General features: G+C 38.6%; 1 protein-coding gene across 1 annotated transcript in view; it reads right to left on the bottom strand.

The window, feature by feature from the left end:
• LOC126124779 (extracellular matrix organizing protein FRAS1-like) overlaps window positions 1-25,363 on the bottom strand; it is a 452,648-nt gene that overhangs the window by 110,033 nt on the left and 317,252 nt on the right. The window contains exon 9 of the mRNA XM_049915125.1: window positions 16,657-16,790. Coding sequence (XP_049771082.1) covers window positions 16,657-16,790 — 134 coding nt within the window. The remainder of the gene's footprint in view (window positions 1-16,656; window positions 16,791-25,363) is intronic.

Raw genomic sequence — 25,363 nt, forward strand, 5'->3', positions numbered from 1 at the left:
GGTGACACGTGATCTTTTTTGGGATTGTATCAATGAAGTGTTTGGTCCTACAGTGAAAAAATATTTGTTTGAGATGAATCTGCCACTCCATGTCTTGCTTGTTATGGATAATACCCAGCGCATTCTCCAGGCATACAAGACCACCTCCTTGAAGAATTTCAATTCTTCAAGATCCAAGTCAAGAAATGACCACCGAAGAGCAGTGTGTTTCATAGCAGGAAGGTGTGGAGAGGAGGAGGTGGTAACAGCAAAGCAGCAATCTTCTGGCACAATAAGAGAAATGCTGATAGTATGGGAATCAGTTACATCGTACTCTGAAAATCATCACCCCAACAAAGCAGTGGTTACACAGATTATAAATTTATTTGACAATAATGCTGTGTCACATTTTTGCCAAGTGTTGAAGCATTGGTAGAAAAAAATGACTATAGATAGCCTCCTAGTAAAACAGAATTAGTATCATGAATAATAAAGTACATAATACTGTATGTGTAATTTTCTTCGAATAAATGGCATGAATAAGATAAAATTTAGTACTTTTCCTGCACGGAGCACAGTATTGTATTTTACATCAATTTATATGGGATAAATTGTTTTGCTTAATGAGTGTTTTGCACTATGAGTAAGATTTTGGAATGAATTATGCTCACTATATGAAGTTCCACTGCATGTGATGTATTAAATGCTCATGTAATAATTTATTATTTACCTGGGCCTGTTATGCATTACTAGTACACTACTTGTACAGTATGTTATCAACAGGACCAAATAAAAATCAAATCAAATCAGGAGTGGAAGCTCAACAATATGATTCTTCAATTTCTTCAGGCTTATTTTATAATGAAATAAATCTCGGGAGAACAGCCTGGTTTGAGTGTGCATAGGACACAATATTTTGGCAATCGACCACATTGCCATCAGGTGTGCTGAAGTACCGACCAGCGATGGGTCGGTGCCAATGTATATATAAGACAATCCCCCTCCCACTCCTCCCTCAGGCACTTCCTATGAGTTGATGGGGTCCGCACCCCACGCGTGGTCCAGGTACAGCATCCGATCTCCCACCATCTGGGTGCTGCATCCTAGGTCTTTTCATTCAGGAGGGTCTGCCAGCATCACTCTCATTATTCTTCCCTCCTCCCCCAAAGTCGGTACACTCTGGGAAATATCCTTCTTCTTCTTAATCAGGGTGATCGCAGATTCCCACATCTTGCTAACAATGTAACCGCTGTCACGATTTAGTTGTGGCTCCCTTAGTCTGATCTCTATGGCTTTTTGATGACACAGTCCCAGTATGTGGAAGTCTGTGTCAGGACTTTGGTTTGGTCATAATCCATGCTGTGGAGTTCCGACAAGCAATGCTCAGTGATTGCCGACTTACTGGGCTGTTGCAGTCTAGTGTGCCGTTGATGTTCTCGGCATCGGTCCTCAATGGTATGAATGGTCTGCCCAATGTATACACTACTGCATTGGTAAGGTATCTGATAAACCCCTGATTTACATAGACCAAGGTTGTCCTTGACACTACCAAGAAGGCTCTTGGTTTTGCTTGGAGGACGGAAGATGGTTTTCACTTGGTGTTTACATAAAATGCGTCCAATTTTTCCAGATAAGGCCCCACAAAATGGAATAACAGCGAAGGCCACCTCCTCCTGAGGTTCATCCTCAGTTTCCGCTGGTGCTGCAGTTGTGGGATGTAGTGTCTTCCAAATTTGCCCTTCCTTGTAACCGTTCCTCCAGAACATGATGTTCAGATGGTCCAATTCTTGTTGGAGACTGTCCATGTCAGAGATGGTGTGAGTTCTGTGTACAAGAGTTTTGAGGTACAAATCAGTGTGTCTTCTTCCTATACACGCTGTGGCCCAAAGTGCCGTCAGCTCATATTCTAATCAAAACATCTAGGGAAGGGGGCATCCCATTCGTTTCAATCTCCATGTTGAACTTAATATTCTCGTGTAGGGAGTTGAGATGTGTGAGGAAGCCTGCCAGTTTATCTCTTCCATGTGGCCAGATAACGAAGGTGTCATTCACATATCTAAAGAAACAGGTGGGTTATAGATGTGCTGATTCAAAAGCTTCCTCCTAGAAATGTTCGATGCACATATTTGTGACAACAGGTGAGAGTGGACTCCCCATGGGTACTCCTTCTGTCTGCTCATAGTATTCACTGTCATATAAGAATTAAGTTGATGTTAGGACATGTCTGAAAGGGTTGGTGGTTTCTTCATCAAATTTATGGCTGATGAATTCTAAGGATTCTTGTAATGGAACTTTAGTGAATAGAGATCACCCGGATTAAGAAGAAAAAGAATATTTCCCATAGTTACTGACTTTGGGGGAGGAGGGAAGAATAATGAGAGGGGTGCCGGCAGACTCTCCTGAATGCTTAGACCTAGGATGCAGCACTCAGATGGCGGGAGAATGGACGTTGTACCTGGAACACGCGTGGGGTGCGGACCACACCGACTCATAGGAAGCACCTGAGGGAGGCTTAGGAGGGGGATTGTCCTATATATACATGCACCGTCCCACCATCGGTCAGTACATCAGCGCACCTGATGATGGCAATGTGGTTGATTGCTGAACTATTGTGTCCTATGCACACTCAAACTAGGCTGTTCACCCGAGATTTATTTTGTCAGCTCAACAATAGATTTAATTTTTGCCCACTGCCTACTAATGAAAAAATACTGTGAACACAACAAAGAACAGTGGTTAGATATAAAGAAAGCATTTGATACTGCAAAGAGGGAAAAAGTGTGGGAACACTATATACAAGATCAGAGATTTGTATGAAGATACCAACATTAAAATCAAGACACCCTCAGGAATCACTGAAAATGTGATATGACATCTGTGTGAAGGGATGATGGAGTTCTACATCCTCTTCTTTTTGTTATTGTACTTAATGTTGTTCATTGATGATGAATGTATGTGCAGCAGCTCTAAAGGAGATTTTCAAGATCAAATGAACACCTGGGCAGCAGCTCCTAAAGTATAAGGTCTCATCTCCAGATAGGATAAAAATGAGATGATGGCTATAAAAAAATATGCACAATCAAAGGGGATACATTGAAATGGAAGCAAAACAGCTACAGATGACCCATCATTTCAAATAAATTGGCAGTGTTGTCTCTGATACCAGTTGTATGGACAAAAAAATCACTCATAGAACTCAAGCAGGTACTAACTTGTATGAAACAGTTAAATACTTAATATGGATCAATGCAGTACCTCTAAAATGTAAGAGCCATCTATGAGACCTGTAACATGCTAATTTTTACATGTGGTTGTGAAACATGGAACCTGAGAAGTACAGGCATCAGCAAAATTCAGGCAGCCAGGATGAGTTTTGCTTGTAAAATGGCCAGGAATAAACAAATGGATAGACTCTGAAATGAGGAAATCCAAAGACAGTCTCAAATTTTAAGACAAAATAACCTCATAGCAGCTGAGATGATATGGCTACCAAGACTAATGTATGATTTGAAACTCAAAAGGAGGACCAAGACTGAGTTACAAGGATATAGTGAAATCTGACACTGCAGCATCAAAAATGGAGAGAACTTAAAGGACCATAATTGGTGAAGTCTTGTTTGCTGACCTATCAAATAAGATGGAGAGACATGAGATATGATGATAAATAATGATTTGTAAATACAAAATTTTGGAAGAAGACAAAATTTTCTTTACATATAAGAAAAACAAGGCTTTAAAATGGAGTGTCAATTCTGAAATGTACTTATTAGTTGGATCCAAATTTTAATGAATCTTACACATTCATTATTTCCTTAAGAACAATGTTTTTATACAGACTATTTATACCACTGTCATCAGCCAACTGTATGATGTGCTTTAAATAATAAGGATCAGAAAATTTCCATTTGTAAAAGATTTTTGACATTTCATTTACATACTGTTTTCAGATTAGGTAAGAAAAAAGAAGAAAAATAACAGTATTTATGTTAGCAGAAATATCAGAACAAGTGGAGCTATACCACCTTGTTAAGGTGAAAATCAGGAGATCAAAATATTTTCATGTTAAAAAATTTTTGTGTTAAATGATGAATGCAAAAAATGAACAAAACAGTATTTTTCATCTTGCCAAATATTATTACTTACAGTATATCAATTTCATACAACATTTAACTACTGCAAGTTCATACTCTATATTGAAAGATTATGTACAAAATGTTTTAGATAGTGTTTTTTCTTTATTTTGCAGCGCCAATTTTTCCACAAATTGTTCAATGTCATCCATTGTTTTATCCATTATGTAACTCAAATGCACAGCTAAATTGCTGCACCTACATTTCCAGATGTTCTGCATTTATGGAATAGTGGGGACAGGAACTGCATATTGATTTCATGCTCAAATTCATTGTGATCATTGTCTACATCACTACAATCTTTTGATCTCCAATCTCAAAATTTCTAACACTTTGGATGATGATTTAAGTGTGAAGTAACTTCCACTCCTCTTGAAGAAGATGATTACTTATTATCTGCAGCTGATCTTCTTCACTGGCTTCTGGAATCTCTTTAAACTTCTTCTCCAAAGAGTGATGCAGGTATAGGAATATTGAAAATTCTCCCTCTACTTGTGAAATAAGTAGATACTTGAAGGTTACTTTTCATCAACTAATGCTATATTAAAACTTCATACACAACATAATTTTCACTTCTCACATAAACATCTGACTTTTTGTAAGTCACTCACATCGTCTCATGTCAGAAACAAAAGTTAATTACATTTGCAAATGAGTTGGCTTAATAACCATGACTCTATCATAGGATACATAAAATATGTCTTGCCTCTAGCAAGGCTGGAATAAGAGCTTTTTTAAAGATTTCTTTCTCCACTGTTCTTTTTTCACCAACAATAGCCACAGACATTATTATCACAGAGTTACATAAATATTCCATGGTCCTCTCATAAGTATTTTCAGTAAAACTTCCATGGATTGCCTGCAGATACTTGTTGGTGCAGTTTGACCTCTGCATCTACATTCTTCTCGGGACTGAATTTTGAACCTGCACATACAAACATGTGATGTGCAGTAGGTAGGATTCTATCATCCCACACTCACATCTAAAATATCATGTTTTGAGATGGTAGAAGGCCAAGTGGTTCTAGAATTTACACTGAAATTCTTGAATCACTACATGGCTTTTACAGTAATAATCAATATTGTACATATATCATCACTGACTCCCCATGAACCATAGACCTTGCCATTGGTGGGGAGGTTTTTGTGGCTCAGTGATACAATAGCTATACCATTTGTGCAACTACAACAAAGGGCTATCTGTTGAGAGGCCAGACAAATGTGTGGTACCTGAAGAGGAGCAGCAGCCTTTTCAGTAGTTGCAGGAGCAACAGTCTGGATGATTGACTGACCTGACCTTGTAGCATTAACCAAAACTGCCTTGCTATGCTGGTACTGTGAATGGCTGAAAGCAAGGGGAAACTACAGCTGTAATTTTTCCCGAGGGCATGCAGCTTTCCTGTATGGTTAAATGATGATGGCGTCCTCTTGGGTAAAATATTCCAGAGGTAAAACAGTCCCCCATTTGGATCTCTGGGTGGGGACTACTCAGGAGGATGTCGTTATCAGGAGAAAGAAAACTGGTGTTCTACAGATCAGGGTGTGGAATGTCAGATCCCTTAATTGGGCAGGTAGGTTAGAAAATTTTAAAAGGGAAATGGATAGGTTTAAGTTAGATATAGTGGGAATTAGTGAAGTTCAGTTGCAGGAGGAACAAGACTTCTGGTCAGGTGAATACAGGGTTATAAATAAAAAATCAGGTGGAGGTAATAGCGGAGTAGGTTTAATAATGAATAAAAAAAAAAAAAAAAATAGGAGCACAGGTCAGCTACTATGAACAGCATAGTGAATGCATTATTGTAGCCAAGATAGACACAAAGCCCACACCTACCACAGTAGTACAAGTTTATATGCCAACTAGCTCTGCAGATGATGAAGACATTGAAGAAATGTATGATGAGATAAAAGAAATTATTCAGATAGTGAAGGGAGACGAAAATTTAATAGTCACTGGGGACCAGAATTCAATAGTAGGAAAAGGAGGAGAAGGAAAAGCAGTAGGTGAATATGGAATGGGGGTAAGGAATGGAAGGGGAAGCCGCCTGGTAGAATTTTGCACAGAGCATAACCTAATCATAGCTAACAGTTGGTTTAAGAATCATGAAAGAAGGTTCTATACATGGAAGAGGCATTGAGACACTGGAAGGTTTCAGATAGATTACATAATGGTAAGACAGAGATTTAGGAACCAGGTTTTAAATTGTAAGACATTTCCAGGGGCAGATGTGGACTCTGACCACAATTTATTGGTTATGAACTGTACAGTAAAACTGAAGAAACTGCAATGAGGTGGGAATTTATTTAGATGGGACCTGGATAAACTGAAAGAACCAGAGGTTGTAGAGAGTTTCAAAGAGAGCATTAGGGAATGATTGACAGGAACAGGGAAAAAATACGATAGAAGGACATTGGGTAGCTTTGAGAGATGAAATAGTGAAGGCAGCAGAGGATCAAGTAGGTAAAAAGCCAAGGGCTAGTAGAAATCCTTGGGTAATGGAAGAGATATTGAATTTAATTGATGAAAGGAGAATATATAAAAATGCAGTAAATGAAGCAGGCAAAAAGGAATACAAATGTCTCAAAAATGAGATTTATGGGAAGTGCTAAATTGCTAAGCAGGGTTGGCTAGAGGACAAATGTAAGGATACAGAGGCATATATCACTAAGGGTAAGATAGATACTGCCTACAGGAAAATTAAAGAGAACTTTGGTGAAAAGAGAACCACTTGTATGAATATTAAGAGCTCAGATGGAAACCCAATTCTAAGCAAAGAAGGGAAAGCAGAAAGTTGGAAGTAATGTATAGAGAATCTATACAAGGGCGATGTACTTGAGAGCAATGTTATGGAAATGGAAGAGGACATAAGTGAAGATGAAATGGGAGATGTGATACTGTGTGAAGAATTTGACAGAGCACTGAAAGACCTAAGTTGAAACAAGGCCCTGGGTGTAGACAACATTCCATTAGAAGTACTGACAGCCTTGGGAGAGCCAGCTACAACAAAACTCTACTGTCTGGTGAGCAAGATGTATGAGACAGGCGAAATACCCTCAGACTTCAAGAAGAATATAATAATTCCAATCCCAAAGTAAGCAGATGTTGATAGGTGTGAAAATTACTGAACTATCAGTTTAATAACTTATGGCTGCAATATACTTACACGAATTCTTTACAGATGAATGGAATATCTGGTTTAAGCTGACCTTGGGGAAGATCAGTTTGGGTTCCATAGACATGTTGGAACACTTGAGACAATACTGACCCTATGACTTACCTTTGAAGATAGGTTAAGGAAAGGCAAACCTACGTTTCTAGCATTTGTAGACTTAGAGAAAGCTTTTGTCAAGGTTGACTGGAATACCTCTTTCAAATTCTGAAGGTAGCAGGGGTCAAATATAGGGAGTGAAAGGCTATTTACAATTTTTTACACAAACCAGTTACAAGAATTGAGGGGCATAAAAGGGAAGCAGCAGGTGGGAAGGGAGTGAGACAGGGTTGTAGCCTACCCCAATGTTATTCAATGTGTATATTGAGCAAGCAGTAAAGGAAACAAAAGAAAAATTTGGAGTAGGAATTAAAATCCATGGAGAACAAATAAAAACTTTGAAATTTGCAAATGAATTTGTAATTCTGTCAGAGACAGCAAAGGACCTGGAAGAGCAGTTGAACAGAATGGACAGTGTCTTGAAAGGCGTATGGTACAAAGCGCCGTGGAATTTGAATCTGTGCCAGATGACATGGACGTCGAAGACACCGTTGTTGTTGTTCATTAGGTCCTTCATTGGTTGTGTCAGTCCTCTCCTATTGTGTTGTTGTTTGTGGGCCACTCCGTGGGTCCTGCCGTGCTTTCCATCACATCAACCCCATGACTGTTTCAGCCGCAGTTACAACAAGATAGATGTAAGATGAACATCAACAAAAGCAAAACAAGGATAATGGAATGTAGTGTAATTAAATCAGGTGATGTTAAGGGAATTAGATTAGGAAATGAGACACTTAAAGTAGTAGATGAGTTCTGCTATTTGGGGAGCAAAATAACTGATGATTGTCTAAGTAGATAGGATATAGAATGTAGACTGGCAATGGTAAGTAAAGTGTTTCTGAAGAAGAGAAATTTGTTAACATTGAGTATAGATTTAAGTGTCAGGAAGTCTTTTCTAAAGTATTTGTATGGAGTGTTGCCATGTCTGGATGTGAAACATGGACGATGAATAGTTTAGACAAGAAGAGAATTGAAACTTTCGAAATGTGGTGCTGTAGAAGAATACTGAAGATTAGATGGGTAGATCATGTAAGTAATGAGGAGGTACTGAATAGAATTGGGGTGAAGAAGAATTTGTGGCACATCTTGACTAGGAGAAGGGATCAGTTAGTAGGAGACATTCTGTGGCATCAAGGGATCATCAATATTGTGATGTAGGGAAGTGTGGAGGGTAAAAATCATAGAGAGAGACCAAGAGATGAGTACACTAAGCATGTTCAGAAGGATGCAGGTTGCAGTAGTTGCTCAGAGATGAAGGAGCTTACACAGGATAGAATATCATGGAGAGCTGCATCAAATCAGTCTCTGGACTGAAGACCACAACAACAACAACAACAACATCATCACTGACTGCAACACATTCATCCAGTCATACTCCAGGACAATATAATAATTTAGAAGCTTTCATTTCATGATTAAGTTTCTGTATGCGAATCTGATTCTTGGAAAATCCCAGAAGATGTGTAACGCATCTAATAAATTGGAACTGGCAGAATGTAATTTGAAGATTACTGGCTGAATAGTAGATGTACTGAGTCATCAAAAGGTACATAAACCTGGAACTTCAATTGATTTTGGACAAATCCTTTTTCAAAGCTATACAGTACACATATACACACACATACAAAAATAAAAACATGCACCTGTATAGCTACATTGTCCCAGCTGAGTATGTTGTGGTAGCACTGTAGCGCAGCTGGGGTAAGGGGTTGTGTCAGGTGTAGTGGGTAGGGGAAGAAAGGAGGAGGAAAGTGGGAGGGTCAGCTTGAGGGAGGGTGGTATACGGCTGGGAGGGAGACAAAGTAAGTACACAGAATAGGGTTATGACACCAGTGAAATCATTCTGGCTGCAGGCAGGGGATGCTGTGTGCAGTGCACAATGACATAGAGGAATGGATTCGGAGGCTTCAAGGAAGAGGGCATCGGTGTATGGTGACTGACATTACATCCTGGAGTATTGTGGAGGTGCATGTAGGACAGTGGCTAGTCAAGATTCAGGCTAGAAGGACTATATCATTGAAGGATGAGCCGGAAGAACAACTCCCACCTTTATAATTAAGAGAAGCTCATGTTGGGTAGAAGGACTCAAATGTTATGCGTTGTGAAGCAGCCATTCTGGTTGAGCATGCTGAGGTCATCAATGTTCTGCCACTAGGTAGTCAACTCTGCCATTGCCAAAGTTTGCTGGTCACTATTCATTTGGGTGGATGAGTGATTGATGGTCATGCCCACATAAAATTCTGCACAGAAATTACTGCACACCAGGTAAATGACATGTCTGCTTACACATGTGGCCCTGCCTCTGACAGGAAGGACAAGTGCATGACACCATGTGTGGTGTGGTGGGTGGATGCTTCAAACAAATCTCACACCTCTGTATGGCCTGCATGGTAAGAGGTTTGGAGTAGGTGTGGTTTAAGGATTGACTATAATATTGTGTAGACTGTGTGAGTAGTGGAATACTACTTTGTTCTTCGAGATGAGTGGGACAGATTGTGTGTAGGATGCTCCTCATTTCCAGTCACTACGATAAGTAGTTGAAGTCCTGGAGAAGGAAATGGTTCAGCTGTACCAGACTGGGATGATGCTGGGTGATGGGGGATGTGTTCTTTTGCAGCTGGTTGCTGGGACTGGTTGAAGGATAAGATTCTGTGTGTGGGGGTGGGAGGAGGGGGGGGGGGGGAGGAGGGGATTAGACCTCCCACAGATGCAATGTCTACAAGTGGCCAGACTATACGGAAGTAACTTTTAGTGCGTAAGGCATTGCAGCTATCAAAATGTAAGCATTGTTGATAGCTAGTGGGCCTGATATGGACAGCGTTTTGGTTGAAACCATCAGAGCGGTGGAAGTGAAGATCCAAAAAAGTGGCACACTTAGCTGAGGAGGCCCAGGTGAAATGGAAGAGAGAGAAGGTGTTGATGTGATTGGTGCTGTAGGAATGTGGATAGGTGTATTGACCCTGTTTCCTGATCAAGAATATATAAAAAATGAACCTGAACTAAACAAGAGGTTTGGGACTTTGGGGGGCTAGTAAGGCTTCCTCTAGATGGCTCATACACAAAATGGCACAGGAAAGTGCCATACTTAAGCCTATGGTAGTGCTGTAGATTTGTTTGTACATCCTTGATTCAAAAGAGAAGTCTGAATAACTAGTTCGATGTATAAGGAATGAGGTGGTGGGATTGGGGTCAGACGGGTGTTGGGAGAAGTAGTGTTCAATAGTGGTTTGGCTATGAGGATGGGGGATGTTGTCAATGGTGACATGCAGAAATCCAGGTGCCAATAATGTGAGGTCAGTGAAGGAAGTGGCTTGTTATTCAATACAGGAGGCAAGCCTGTGGGAATTCATTGAAGGCACCTTCTGTCAGATAATCACTGTGTTTCATCACAACAGAGGAGAATTCTTTGTGTGCAGAGAGGATTATTAAACTGTTATCTGTCTTATGGTTCAGGATGGTTATTCTGTACTCCACTGAGAGATTTACATTTTTTTTTTTTAAATCCTGACTAGTTGGGTGTGAGCTTGGTGGTGGGAGGTCATTTAGTTCTCACTTTTGTATTTTTCTTGACTAATTTGAAAACTGGGGCTTCTGTAGAAAATGTTTCCCAGTGCAAAGTTAAGCTAAATTAAGTTTCTTACAGAAAAGGCCTATGAATTTTTTTTCTAGGACAGATAGTTTCCAAAATGTATTAATATTGAACCAATATCCATTATTGTGACAATGTTTTATTAGGAAATGTTCCAATCACATCATCTTCAGGCCTGTTTCACATCGCAGAGGATGGAAAAATCACAGATTGCTGAAAATAATGTTTTAATGGTATAAAATATATTCTTACTGTTAAATGAAGTGGGTTAAGAAGAAGTAATAAATTTGCGTACCACAACTAGGTGCAGTAGAGCCATATTAAGGGATGTAATAGGCTGTGTTGTGGGGATGTAATAGGCTGCAAAGGGTGAGGGTTGGAATGGTTAGCATAGATGCCTGAGGGATGGTAGATTGCCAGATTGTGGTCATGCACTGCCCACCTTCATAGGTTTAGAAACTGAAGAGGGAGCAGTTGATTTCCCACTCTCTCTGCTCAACTATGTCACAAGAAGCAAGTACTGGGTGTTTCATAAAGTTGTTCTGACCCTTCTGTACTATGCATTGTGCAGAAATGCCACTCTGTTTATTTTCCACAAAGTGCATTAACAATACATGGGATACAGGTATGTGTTACTAGCAATACTAACACAAGAAACACATATGGACAGATTCCACATAAATCTCTGCACACTGTTCTGATATGTTAGGGGAAATTTACTCTTAGTCATCTTGTATGGTGACTGTAGCATTTTTCCAGGAAAGACCATTTCCCTCACACTGAGCGCTGCTTGCTTCTCAGTTTACCGACAGGCTATACCTCCCCAGAATTTTCTGTCCAGTTCTGTTATGAGAGCAGATAAAACAACTTTGCTGAGCTAGTGCTTATTTGCAGTCAGTTGGCTGTGTTAGCTCTCAATTGAAACTTATATATGGTTGCTGAAAGACAGCTATTTTCAAAACTGTTATATAATAGAGTTATTTTCAGTTTATTGGCTACTTTTTTGCGGTTGTTAAGTTATACAAAAAAGCTCAACAGCTGGAGCTGTTAGCTGCCTACCACACTGAAAAGCCCATCCCAAGTGTAAAACACAGTCAATACATCCAGAATGAGATTTTCACTCTGCACCCTCTTCAGTTTATAAACCTATGAAGGTGGGCAGTGCATGACCACAATCTGGCAATCTACCATTCCTCAGGTATCTATGCTAACCGTTCCAACCCTCACCCTTTGCAGCCTATTACATCCCCACAACACAGCCTATTACATCCCTTAATATGGCTCTACTGCACCTAGATGTGGTACGCAAATTTATTACTTCTTCTTAACCGCTGCAGAGTGAAAATCTCATTCTGGAAACATCCCCCAGGCTGAGGCTAAGCCATGTCTCCGCAATATCCTTTCTTTCAGGAGTGCTAGTTCTGCAAGGTTCGCAGGAGAGCTTCTGTAAAGTTTGGAAGGTAGGAGACGAGATACTGGCAGAAGTAGAGCTGTGAGACCGGGCGTGAGTCATGCTTCGGTAGCTCAGATGGTTTGCCCGCGAAAGGCAAAGGTCCCGAGTTCGAGTCTCGGTCGGGCACACAGTTTTAATCTGCCAGGAAGTTTCATATCAGTGCACACTCCGCTGCAGAGTGAAAATCTCATTCTGGAAACATCCCCCAGGCTGTGGCTAAGCCATGTCTCCGCAATATCCTTTCTTTCAGGAGTGCTAGTTCTGCAAGGTTCGCAGGAGAGCTTCTGTAAAGTCTGGAAGGTAGGAGACGAGATACTGTCAGAAGTAGAGCTGTGAGACCAGGCGTGAGTCGTGCTTCGGTAGCTCAGATGGTAGAGCACTTGCCCGTGATAGGCAAAGGTACCGAGTTTGAGTCTCGGTCGGGCACACAGTTTTAATCTGCCAGGAAGTTTCAGTCAATACATATTTCATTTCTCCATTATCAATGGGTGGAATACTTTTTACAGCATAAGGATTATCAAATGCATCACCCTATCCTCACCTCTCCCCAATACCTTCAGAAGACCAAGGCTTAAACTGTTGCCCTCTGCAATGGAAGTAGGTCACCTAGCTTTTATATAAATTCAGATATTAAAAAGCAAGTTAAGCAATTCATTACAGCAGACTTGTGTTCTAGAACTGAATATGACCAGTCCTGTTTCATCAGACATATTCACACCTATGTAGAAAGTGTGGCAAGTGGCTCCACTTAGTGCAGCCCACTCTACAAATGATAGTATTTCCTAAATGAAAGAGGTTTCTGCAATCTACCAGAAACACAGTTAAGAGTGAGAGAAGTACACTAATTCACCATCAAGTAGTTACACCGCAGTGTTAATGACAGACAGTAGCAAGGTGCCAAATTTACCAATCCAATCACTTTTTGACCAACACTCCACAGATCACCAAAAAAATCATATTTACAAATTAAACACTTCTCAGTCATCATATAGAGGAATGAATTTTACACAAAAGTTCATTTAAAAACTGCAAATAAGTAGTCAATTAATAAACTGAAAATAACTCCTCTACACAAACCCAAGCTCAGTGAAGTTATTTTGTCTACTCACATTAGGAAAAAAGTACAGAAAATGTTGGAGGGGAATAGCCAGTCTGTGAACTGAAGAGCAAGTGCACTTGCAATGGGTGAAATGGCCTTTCCTGGAAGAATGCTGGAACTGATATACAGGATGATCAAGAAACAATTTCCTCTCTAGATGTGTAGAACGACGTGCAGAGATTTACATACATTCTGTTCACATATGTTTCTTGCATTAGTGTTGTAACTCATATCTGTACTCCATGTGTATTAATTAACTTTGTGAAAATAAACATCCCTCCCCACACTTTTCAGATATTTATGCAGCACTGTGTCACCAGTGAATCGTAAGGAGAGCCTTGGAAAGACCCTGTTACAGCCTCAGAACAGAATTATCCATTAATACAGCTCTAGCGGTATTGCATTTGTATATGGCAATGGATATTTAAAATTTGTTCTTAACCCACTTCATCTGACAATAAACTTTAATTTTAAACCACTAAAATACAATTTTTAATGGATGTGATTTTTCATCTCCTGCAAAGCTGAAACTATTACTCTCAGAGAAGAAATGAAAGGGACCTTTTTTGTAAAACAGTTTATGTAATTTAATTTTGTACTGGATAACATTTTTGTTGGGAGCCATGGGTTCTGAGTTATTTAAGAAGAACATAAAAAAGTAAAATATAAATGCTCCTCCATCCCCACACTCACATCACAACACTCTGGACTTTTAATATGTTGTTCATGGCACTCTGTCCTACCACTGTGTAAAAACCTGCGACTATATGAATTTTTCTCCTGTTACACCTATTTGGTCTTTGCTGTTTGGGTTAAAAGGGAGAGTAAATCTTTGACAAGTCCTGCAAGATTAACCTTGGGTTTGCAGCTAAAGATGAGGCCTTTTGATGGGACTTAAACTTCTGTAGAATTAAGGTTTTTGGTGGATAGGTTGACAACATTGTTCTGGGTTGTTTAAGTTCTGGGTTGTGAAATGGTCTGAGGGAGTTTTGGGGGATGTTGCCAATAGAGAAAAGATCAGCAAGGCAGGGCATAGACTCTATGGGGAATTAATATGGGGTTCACTGGGGTTTAGGAATATGGGGGTTCACTGTGGTTTAGGAAGATAATGATGGGCAATGAGTGGTGTTATGAGGTGGAAATGGGATGTCAGTAAATTGGAAAATTTTTTGAGGTGGTGTCTCAATCACTTTTTCATAATTCTCTCATAGGAGCCATGCTGTACCTTGGACACAGTTGTAAAATGGTGAGAAGTTCAGAGACAAAATTTAAGTGTCATAAATTTGCACAGGATAGAGTAGCATGGAGAGCTGCATCAAACCAGTCTCTGGACTGAAGACCACAACAACAACAATTCTGAATTTAATTTCTGGACAATTATCAACAGTAATTTGGACTTACTGATTTTTTCATAAAAATTACTTATTCTGATTCAGACTCTGACTGATGATTAGTGTCCACATTTATTCAACTATGATATCATTAAATTTTAAAATACTCTTTTTAATTGTTTCCCAGTGACAAATAAGAATAACTTTTTCACCCCTGAATTACAGTTAACCAATACAATAAGTATTTTTTTAGAGATCCCCCACTCCCCTGGAAACAATAGTCTCCTTAAACAACAATGATTTATTTGGTAAGTATGAATATAATAAGCCTGTTTTCTCAACACTGAAGACATATTTTATAACATATTGCTCAAGTACTGAAGCCAACATATACTGCAATGAATCTGTAGCTATAGTTGGTGAGCTTCTTTATTCCTTTTCATTATACATTCCAACCCAGCATTAATTTGCATAAAATTCAATACCTTCTTGCTGCGCTAATTCATCAACATTTTCCAGCTGTAAATATTTGGATACAGGAGTGTTCTGGAACGAAGTTTGTTTTGGCCAAACAAGTTACATAGTCTCTACATCTTCATGTTCAGTCATTTCCCACATTTTCTGTGCGTCTCAAACATACTACACTAAAACATTGCTCTATTTTGATCCATATTTTAATTATTGTTGACTGTGCAAAGTTACCAATGCCATACTATTTACAAACTTCCATTACTGAACTTTGTTTCATAAACCATAAACTACCTAAGCAGCTCCATCTTCATTTTAAATGAAATAGCAGTTTGTTTTCTTCTTGTTTTTTGTACATTAAAAGGTGAATTTACAGTACCATATTTAAAAACAAAAAACACAAAATTATTTTGATGTAAAATTCACTGATTTTGACATGTAATTAAGTGACTTGTCAGGGTGCCTGAGTCTGTGCAGCACAAAATTTTACTTGCAAAACCAAATTTTTAATTGCATTAATATCATCACTTATCTCCAAGATTAGGAAAAAGTTGTTCATAGTGAAAAGTTACAGCACAGGATTAAAACAAAACTCGAAATAAGGATATGTTGATTTTTTGGTGGGCGGGAGGGGGGGGGGGGGGGGGGGCAATATCTGGCTCTTCTTCTTCTGAACCTAACCATAAATCAGACTCAAATAGTTTTGTATTACTAATAAAAACTGTTTTATTAGGAGGGCAGGGGGAGGGGGCGGGGGTAATATCTAGCTCTTCTTTTTCTGTACCTAACCATAAATCGGACTCAAATAGTTTTGTATTACTAATAAAAATTGTTTTATTTGCTCAAACCACAAGCATATTAATCAACGGCTCAAATTCAACATGTCATGCACAGCCTTTATGGTAGATGAATGCATTTACAACTGGTTCACAGCAAACAGTTTAAGTCTAACTCACATTTCAGATAATTAAAAGTGACTTGCTGGTATCAGAAATAAATTTGAATGATAATAAGCTAAATTAAGTACTATGTTAAAATGTCTCCTGAGTATAAAAGTTCTTTTTCACAGTTATTTCATCTATGTATGTCTATTTTCACATGTTCTACATCCCTGAAGGTTCTCCTTTGGATGGAATTTACTAATGTATTAATAATTCAATAAAATAACATCTAGTCATTCACAAATGTTTCCAAAGAATAAACAAAAGTGCAAAATAATAACATAATACTACATAAATACTACATACACACACTATACTCAGATGTATCCTACATTTTCTATCAGTATGACAAGTACTGCAGGATGATTATATATAAGCCGCTAGAAACAAGTTATAGACTCACATTAATAGTGACCATTCTGCTTGGTTGACTCACGTTGACAGCAACATGGCTTCTCTCAAATTGTACAACTGGTCTGTCCTCCACATCAACTATCTTCACATGAAGTTTAGAGACAATTCCTAACTCAGCTGCACCTGCAAAACTGTATTTGGTATGACTTCACGAATAGCACACCAGACAAAGTAATCACACAGTTTTGTTTTCATAAGTAAAGTAGCTGTAACATAGTATTTAATGACATATATTGATAATATTTCAATAACAAATTATGTAGAAAACTCCTCTAGGTAATCTATAGTTCCCTCATAATCTGCTAAGATAATTAAAATTACAGCACTTTCCCTAAAATTAGTTTTGAAGGTTTACTAAATCTATTGATCTACATTTTCCTCCCCTACATTTGTAGATGACATTAGATGTTTAAAATTAAATTATGGAAAAACTTAATATTTCTCAAATGATCAGCGGACTCTCCTGTGGAAATCTGTTTGTATGTGGCTGTACATGGAATATTGATATGTAAGATGTGGGGTTAGTCAGAGCTGGACTGAATCCGCATACTGGGTTAATAATTTCAGATCTGGTACACTGGCTGTTATGTGTGTGTTAGCAGAATGTCTCCACAGATATTTAGACAGATGCTGTGAAGTGATTCGAGAATTTCTATGTAAATTTTAGAACCACTTAGCCTTCTACCATCTCGAACACATGATATTCTACAGTGTGGGATGGTAGAATCCTACCTACTGCATGTCACATGTTTGTGTGTGCAGGTTTAAAATCAGTCATAGGAAAAAAGTAGATGCAGCGGTCAGATGGCACTGACAAGTACATGTCGGGCAATCCATAGAGGTTTTAGTGGGTGTGTTGGGAAGAACCGTGGAGTTTATAGGCAGCTCAGTGCTTATTGTGTCATAGACTATTGTTATGTGAAACGAGGACAGTTGAAAAAGTTCTCTTGTAGACTCCTGAGTCGGCCGGAGTGGCCGAGCAGTTCTAGGTGCTACAGTCTGGAACCGCGCGACCGCTACGGTCGCAGGTTCGAATCCTGCCTCGGGCATGGATGTTTGTGATGTCCTTAGGTTAGTCAGGTTTAAGCAGTTCTAAGTTCTAGGAGACTGATGACCTCAGAAGTTAAGTCCCATAGTGTTCAGAGCCATTTGAACCATTTTAGATTCCTGACTAAGCCTTGGAGGACGCAAGACGTATTTTCCGATTCATTTAAAGAAAGTCATGGTAATCAAGCCAACTTTCATTTAACTGTAGCTCATTTTGTTTCTAATGTTTGACAATATGAAGTACTTACAGAAAGTTACACATGTATGTTGAAAGTGTGAATTATATTGTGCATGAAAGTCAAATACATCATTAACTGATGAAAAGGAAACTTTGTATGTCTACTTTCACACTTTCATTCGTCACAACACGTTAGAGTACTGCTCGAGCGTTTGGGATCCCTATCAGGTCAGATTGAGGGAGGACATAGAAGCAATTCAGAGGTGGGCTGCTAGATTTGTTACTGGTAGGTTTGATCATCATGTGAGTGTTATGGAAATGCTTCAGGAACTCGGGTGGGAGTCTCTAGAGGAAAGGAGGCAATCTTTTCATGAATTGCTACTGAGGAAATTTAGAGAACCAGGATTTGAGGCTGACTGCAGTACAATTTTACTGCCTCCAACTTACATTTCACAGAAAGACCACAAAGATAAGATAAGAGAGATTAGGGCATGTACAGAGGCATATAGGCAGTCATTTTCCCTCGTTCTGTTTGGAAGTGGAACAGCAAGAGAAGATGCTAGTTGTGGTACGAGGTACCCTCTGCCACACACCGTATGGTGGATTGCAGAGTATGTATGTAGATGTAGATGCAGAACATGGCAACCTGTGTGAAAGGACTGAGAAAACAGGAATTTTAAGTCAAAAATGAGAAAATAAGCTGTTATGTGTTGCCATAGCAACCAAACATAATAAGACAAAGGGTCGACTCTGAGACATTGGAATATGTTCATGTATCCAATGGAGCAAAATCTGAATAAAAAACTGTGAAGACATGAAAAATTCACAACAATTAAAACAGCAAATAAGATTTTGACATTTTTGTCTAAGAAGAAATAAGCATAGAATGCTTCAACCAAGAAGATCCAGTGTGGGGAGTATACAGCTCTCACACACATCTCGGGAGCGCATACGTGGAAACCAACGTACATCCAGTGCCGCTGGCACCAGCTGCTGTTCACCAGTGTTGACCTGCCTGCACATCCAATCACCTATGCAATGAGAATCCTATGCTGGGTGAGCATGAAACAAAACTTTCTTACTTTAGTACAAAGTGGTACCAGATACTGTTGAGTGAACTTTTGTTGTGTAATTAGCATATTTGAAGTTAGTTTTAAATGCTTACAAGAGCTAAAGCATATAAAAGTATGGAAAATCTACAACAGGTTGGGGAAACTCAAGAGCCATCTATGGCCATGAAAATTAGCAAAGAAGTGCCTGACTGGGATGAGTTGGTAAATTTAATCAAAGTTCAGAGTGTGACTCTAAGTTTAGTAAATTCTCAGATACCCAGAGTGAAGCTTTAAATGCCCAGAGTGAAGCTTTAAATGCTTTGAGGAAAACTGTCAATATTCAAACATTAAATTTAGGTTTGTTAAGTGCCAAAGTAGACTCTCAAAGTAAAGAGTTTAGTAATCCATGTGAAGGGATGGGTGCTTTGAAGACCAAATTTGATGCTATAAGTATTAAAGTAGAGAATTTAAAAATGGATTTAAAGAACGAGTTGACAAATTCTTTAACCACTCATATAAATTATATGTTAGAATGACAATTTGCAAGATTTATCAAAAAGGTTAGAACTGGACATTGCGAACAAATGTAATAGTGTAGAATCGGAACTTATTGAAAAGTTAGGATCCTTTGAAAAAGTGTTCAGAATTAAGTATAATGATGTAAGGCATGGGGTGTATACTTTCCAAGAGAGTGTAGATAAGCAGAATTTGTTAATACCAGTCATTCAATTGCAAATTACAGGTTGAATACATGGGTAGATAATGTAGGAAGAAATTTCAAAGAGAAAATAGCTAACTCTGATATTATCAATGTAATTAGTTTGGAGGAACAATTTGGGGAAATTATAGATCAAAAAGTTACTGAGAGTATAACATCTTGGAATGTATCACCTATTCCTTCTTCTGAACTTAATGATACCAGGAAGGGTATGGATGACCTGTGGAAAGAGATTAAGCTTATCCGGGATAAAGTAGAAAAAAAAGTATATTCACCTAATGTTGTACGAACTAGTGAAACTGTGAATAATTTACACTGGGGAGCTAATTCAGGGTTATCCAGTCAATTCCCTAAATTTAACCTGGACGTAGATGTGCATCCAACCCACTTCTTAAAAAGGTTTAACCAAGCATTACCAAAAAATTGGGAAGATTATAAGAAGATCAAATTTGCTGTGGGGCACCTCATAGGGGAAGCCACAGAATGGGGAACAGTAAATACTGAGAATTTTTCCCCTTGGAAAGACTTTCAAAAGAAATTTAGAGAAAATTACTGGTCTGCCAGAGCACAAGAAAAGTTAATATCAGATCCATGGGACCCGGATGGAGTCATCTACCTCCAGGGACATTAACATTCTGAATTAACGGGTGGAGTGATGATCATCAGATCCCAAGTTGTTTTTGGTGTTTTTCCAAATAGTTTCCTGCACTGAATTCCTTTAAAATCTTTAACTATTCTGTCATCTATCCCCCAGGGACATTAACACGCTGCATTAATGGGTGGAGTGACGACCATTGGATACCATGTTGTTTTCGGTGTTTTATCCAAATAGTTTCCTGCACTGAATTCCTTTAAGATCTAGAAGTATTCTGTAATCTTATTAAAAAACTGGATATGGCTATAATATAGAGACTGACTTAAGAGAATCACAGAAACAAAGTGATATCTAGATGAAACAAAATAAATAGAGTATTATATTTGTAGAAAATGTAATATGATGTGGCTGATTGAACAATTGTTGTACCGAAGTGTATAGCTTTTCTATTTTGTACAGAGTATTTTATACCTTTCATGAGATGTGATATAGATGGGAGGGTTTGTATAAATTTTGAAAGGGGTGGGTATTGAGCTAAAAGCTTGATTTGCAAGAACAAATAAATCATGACTAACACAAAACGCACATCGCACCTTTCAAACAACCCTCACAAACAAGTGTGCCTGTTTCTTCTTCATTTGCTGTTTCCATAGGGTTGCAAGGTTTCCTTTGGGGACCTCAAAGGGTGAAGGTTGGACAAGTCCATTCTCTAGGACACGATTTAACACCAAACCTCCTCTGGCATCTCACTCATGTACCTGAGAGGTAGGGATCCTGGGGAAGGGGGCTGGGAAGGGTTTCCTGTCTTTGGGGCTATTTTCTTTCTCTTTTCTGATCCTAGCAACTGCATCTGTTTTCTTCCTTTCTTACTTCTCATCTTGAGGACCTGTCTATCTTTTCCCTCTTTCCATATTCATAAACTTCTATTGCTGAAGTCCTTCCTTATTTCCGTGGTTACTAATAACCCATGGTACATCTTATCTTTAGATAAGAAGGCTGAAGACTCAGGCTACATGAACACACATCCACATGTACACAAATATACACTTCTACGCAAACACTAAATTATATAAGACAAAGCCTGTCATGATGTGAGAACTGCCAGGTGTTGTAGGGGAAAAGGTGTGTACATAAGGAATTATCTGCACATATATAGGGAGTTATGATGGTTCTACATCGAATATACATAGTAGAGGTGCCCATACATAATGAACAACTATAAAATAGTAATGAATAATGGATAAATAAGAAAAAGGCATGAGCAACATCAGTGCAATAAAAACTCTGATGAATTGAAGGATAGTGAGATGTAAGTAGTATCTACAGACATAATACCAATTGAAAGTATAGAAGTTGATAAGTAGAGGGGGACTCTAGGGAGTAAATGATATATTAAAGAATGAATGCGAAGTTTAAGATAGATTTATAACTTTACCAGAAGATACATAATTATGGTATACATAGAAATGTACAGTAGGGTAATGAACCATGAGGCCTACTCAGAAAGGATAAGGGGGACATACCCAGAAATCACTAAGTATAAAGGGCAGATAATACCTATGTGGAGATAGGAAGATATGTAGCCTAAAAAATAGAGATGTTTTGTAAGGGGTGTACCTAGCAGAATGTAAAGATGAAGTGCTCTCATAAGATCAACCCACAAGCAAAGAATAGGTGCTGATCCTAGGAGAAGGGGACAGTATTATGAAAAAAGTCACAAATTTTATAGGAATAATTCTGGAAAGGGTAAATTCAATGAATGACTAGCATTAGTGTGTTTTGTGGAAGTAAATGAGTGTCAAAAGAACACTTTCATTTCACCCAGAGTTCCTCCAAGCTACAACTAATGAAAATAGTACATATTAGGAAAAAGGGAGTACAAAAAGATAAGAATAGAAAATAGATTACTCATGTGTCATAAACACATGAAGTTTACGATTGAAACAGGAAATAAAGAAAAGAAAAAGTGTCCTCACAATTCCTAAATATTAGTAAAGCTGACTAAAACCATGGGTAAATGCTCATCTCTTAATAACAAAGTAAAATAAGAAAAGAATAGAGAAACAATACTAGAAAGATTGTTGTTATGGAAAGAAGAGACATGTATATAAACGTATAAGGCATGTACTGTTAAGATATGAAATTTTATTATGAGTGATATTATTTGCATAATGATTATGTAAAAAATATCATGTGTTCAATCTGAAGGGAGGGGATATGTAGTGATTCGAGAATTTCTGGGTAAATTCTAGAACCACTCAGCCTTCTACAATCTTGAACACACAATATTCTAGATATGAGTGTGGGATGATAGAATCCTACCTACTGTATGTCACATGTTTGTGTGTGCAAGTTTAAAATCAGTCACAGGAAGAAAGTAGATGCGGCGGTCAGACGGCACCGACAAACACCTGTCGGGAAATACATAGAGATGTTTGTGAGTGTTTCAGGAAGAACCATGGAGTTTATAGGATGGTTCAAATTGTTTAAATGGCTCTGAGCACTATGGGACTTAACGCTTGAGATCATCAGTCCCCTAGACTTAGAGCTACTTAAACCTAACTAAGCTAAGGACATCACACACATCCATGCCCGAGGCAGGATTTGAATCTGCGACTGTAGCAGCAGCATTGTTCCAGACTGAAGTGCCTTGAACTGCTCAGCCACAGCAGCAGGAAAGTAAATTACATCGTTAACTGACAAAAAGGAAAGTTTGTATGTCTACTCATTTTATAAGTAGAAAGAGGCTTAAAAGTTCCTGTACCTAGCACTATTTGATGAAGAAGAAGTCAAGAGTTTTCCAGCAGCCGACTATCCTGTAAGGAAGAGGGGCTGCAAAATTCCAAGTAAGTCACCTCTTAAAGAAGTGGAATGTTGTTTGGGGAAATAAATCAGTATAACCCACACCCACACTCACACTTTAAGTCATCAGAATGTTAAAGCTGGAGTTTTCTCAATACCAAATTTGTAAACAGCCGAAATGTTGTGGGCTTAAAATGAATGAGTGCAGACTTAACAGATAAATTAATTGAAATTCCAAAATACAATAATAAACAATGCCCATCTGGACCCCAACACTGAGAAGTAACAGTTGATTATGTGCATGTGTATTTGCTAGCACTGAAGAAAAACTTTACCCAAAACCCTTACAAGTTACAATTCTTTTCTACATTACTTTGTGATACTCACTGCCCTGTTATTTGGTAGAAAGGATATTTTGGCATAAAAACGAAATGCCTCATCTAGGATTAATAATTGCTCAAGAAGGAGCTATTCAATAGCAATGACATACTTATTTTTCATACTGACACTGAAAAGTGTAACTAAAACTGAATGCTGAAAGTCTTAATGCCTTTTTTGTCACCATTGCACAATATTACATGTTCTGTGTTATATTGTCATGCAGATGTAAAATTTAGTGTAAAGCAACATTTATCCATAAAACAAACACATTTAAAATTTATAGGAAATGTATCAGAGCTGGCTCCACTTCCAGCTGTTGTTTACAAAAGGTTCTCCACTGGTGATGATGATGATCATGATGATGTTTGGTTTGTGGGGCATTCAACTATGCGGTCATCAACACCCGTAAGAAGTCCCAATTTTCTCACAGTCCATTCTAGCTACTGTCATGAATGATGAGGATGATGATGAAATGATGAGGAAAACACAAACACCCAGTTCCCGGGCATAGAAAAATCCCCAACCCAGCCGCACATCGAACCTGGGACCGCATGAGCCAGAGGTAGCAACGCCAGCCACTAGACCATGAGCTGTGGATGTTCTCCACTGGCAATACTGTACATGCAATGTCATTTCCATTTTCAAGAACATCAAGACCAATCCACAAAATGCTGTTTTTATTTAATTAAAAGAAATACTCTGTTAATATTTTCCAATACAGACAGCCTTATCTCTGACCACAATAGAAATGCTTGAGAGTCAGGCAGAAGCCTTACTTTTACATATTTGAAAGCAGCAGCCCCATAAGATTTGAATTTGTAGTACATGTGTAAAAGGCAATATTCAGATCTATAAAATCAAAGTGTTAGTAGCATCCAACATTCTGTAAAGTCACTGCATGTTATGATAAGAGGCACATGATGTATCACCAGGACCTGCCCAAGAGGTTATTTCTAAATTTCACCAGGGCTACATGGACCAGTGATCAAGACGCTCCATTTCCTTAATATTTAATGAATACAGTGAACTGAGATAACAAGGATGAAGTGATATTCCCTTCACTGTGCAAAAGGCTTGAAAATATTGGTCTTGTCTTGTGTGTGGGCCCATATGGAAACAGCAGCTGTAGCCAATATCCATTTTGTAATATGTGCTCATGCTCTTACAGTAACCAATGACATTCATGGCATCAGGGGAGGACAGATAGCACTGGTCTGATGTCAGCCAACACTGAATTAAACAATGCTCCCACAGTATTATAAACATCCTTAGAAGAACAAACTTGTCTCCCTGATATGTAGGATGTATGAGGCAGGGGAAATACTCTCAGACTTAGAGAAGAATCTAATAATTCCAATACTAAGGATTGCACATGCTGATTGGCATGAATATCACCAAACTGTAAGTTTAATAGGTTATGGTTTAATAAACTGATGTGAATTACTTAAAGAAGCATCGAAAGAATGACAGAAGTCAAGATAATGGAAGATCAGTTTGGGTTCCAAAACAGTGAAGAAATATATAACTCTACAAGTTATCTTAGAAGCTTGCTAATTCCACATGGCAGTCTGGGGCCTGGTCTTCTTTTGATGCCATATTCCTGTGACAGCTGCTGCCAACAATCATGTACAGTGGCTACATTCCTGCCAAGTCTTAGTGCTGTACCACCAGGCCCAACACACAATTTGGTCAAACTTTGCTGCTCTCTGGGGTTGCAGTGTCTGTACTTCAAGGTTGCAGTGACATTCTTTCCAAAGTGGCAAGTGGCAATAGTTCAGTCAGTTTCCAAGAAATATTTATAAATTATATGCACCCATTTTCTTCATGAATCAGTCTATCTATTAGTCAAAATTGGATCAAAATCACTGCAATAGTTCCTGACATCAGCTTGAACATACAGACAGAAAGCATTGCAGGAACTTT

Source organism: Schistocerca cancellata, unplaced genomic scaffold, assembly GCF_023864275.1.
Source record: "Schistocerca cancellata isolate TAMUIC-IGC-003103 unplaced genomic scaffold, iqSchCanc2.1 HiC_scaffold_426, whole genome shotgun sequence".
In the NCBI taxonomy this organism is placed as follows: Eukaryota; Metazoa; Arthropoda; class Insecta; order Orthoptera; family Acrididae; genus Schistocerca; species Schistocerca cancellata.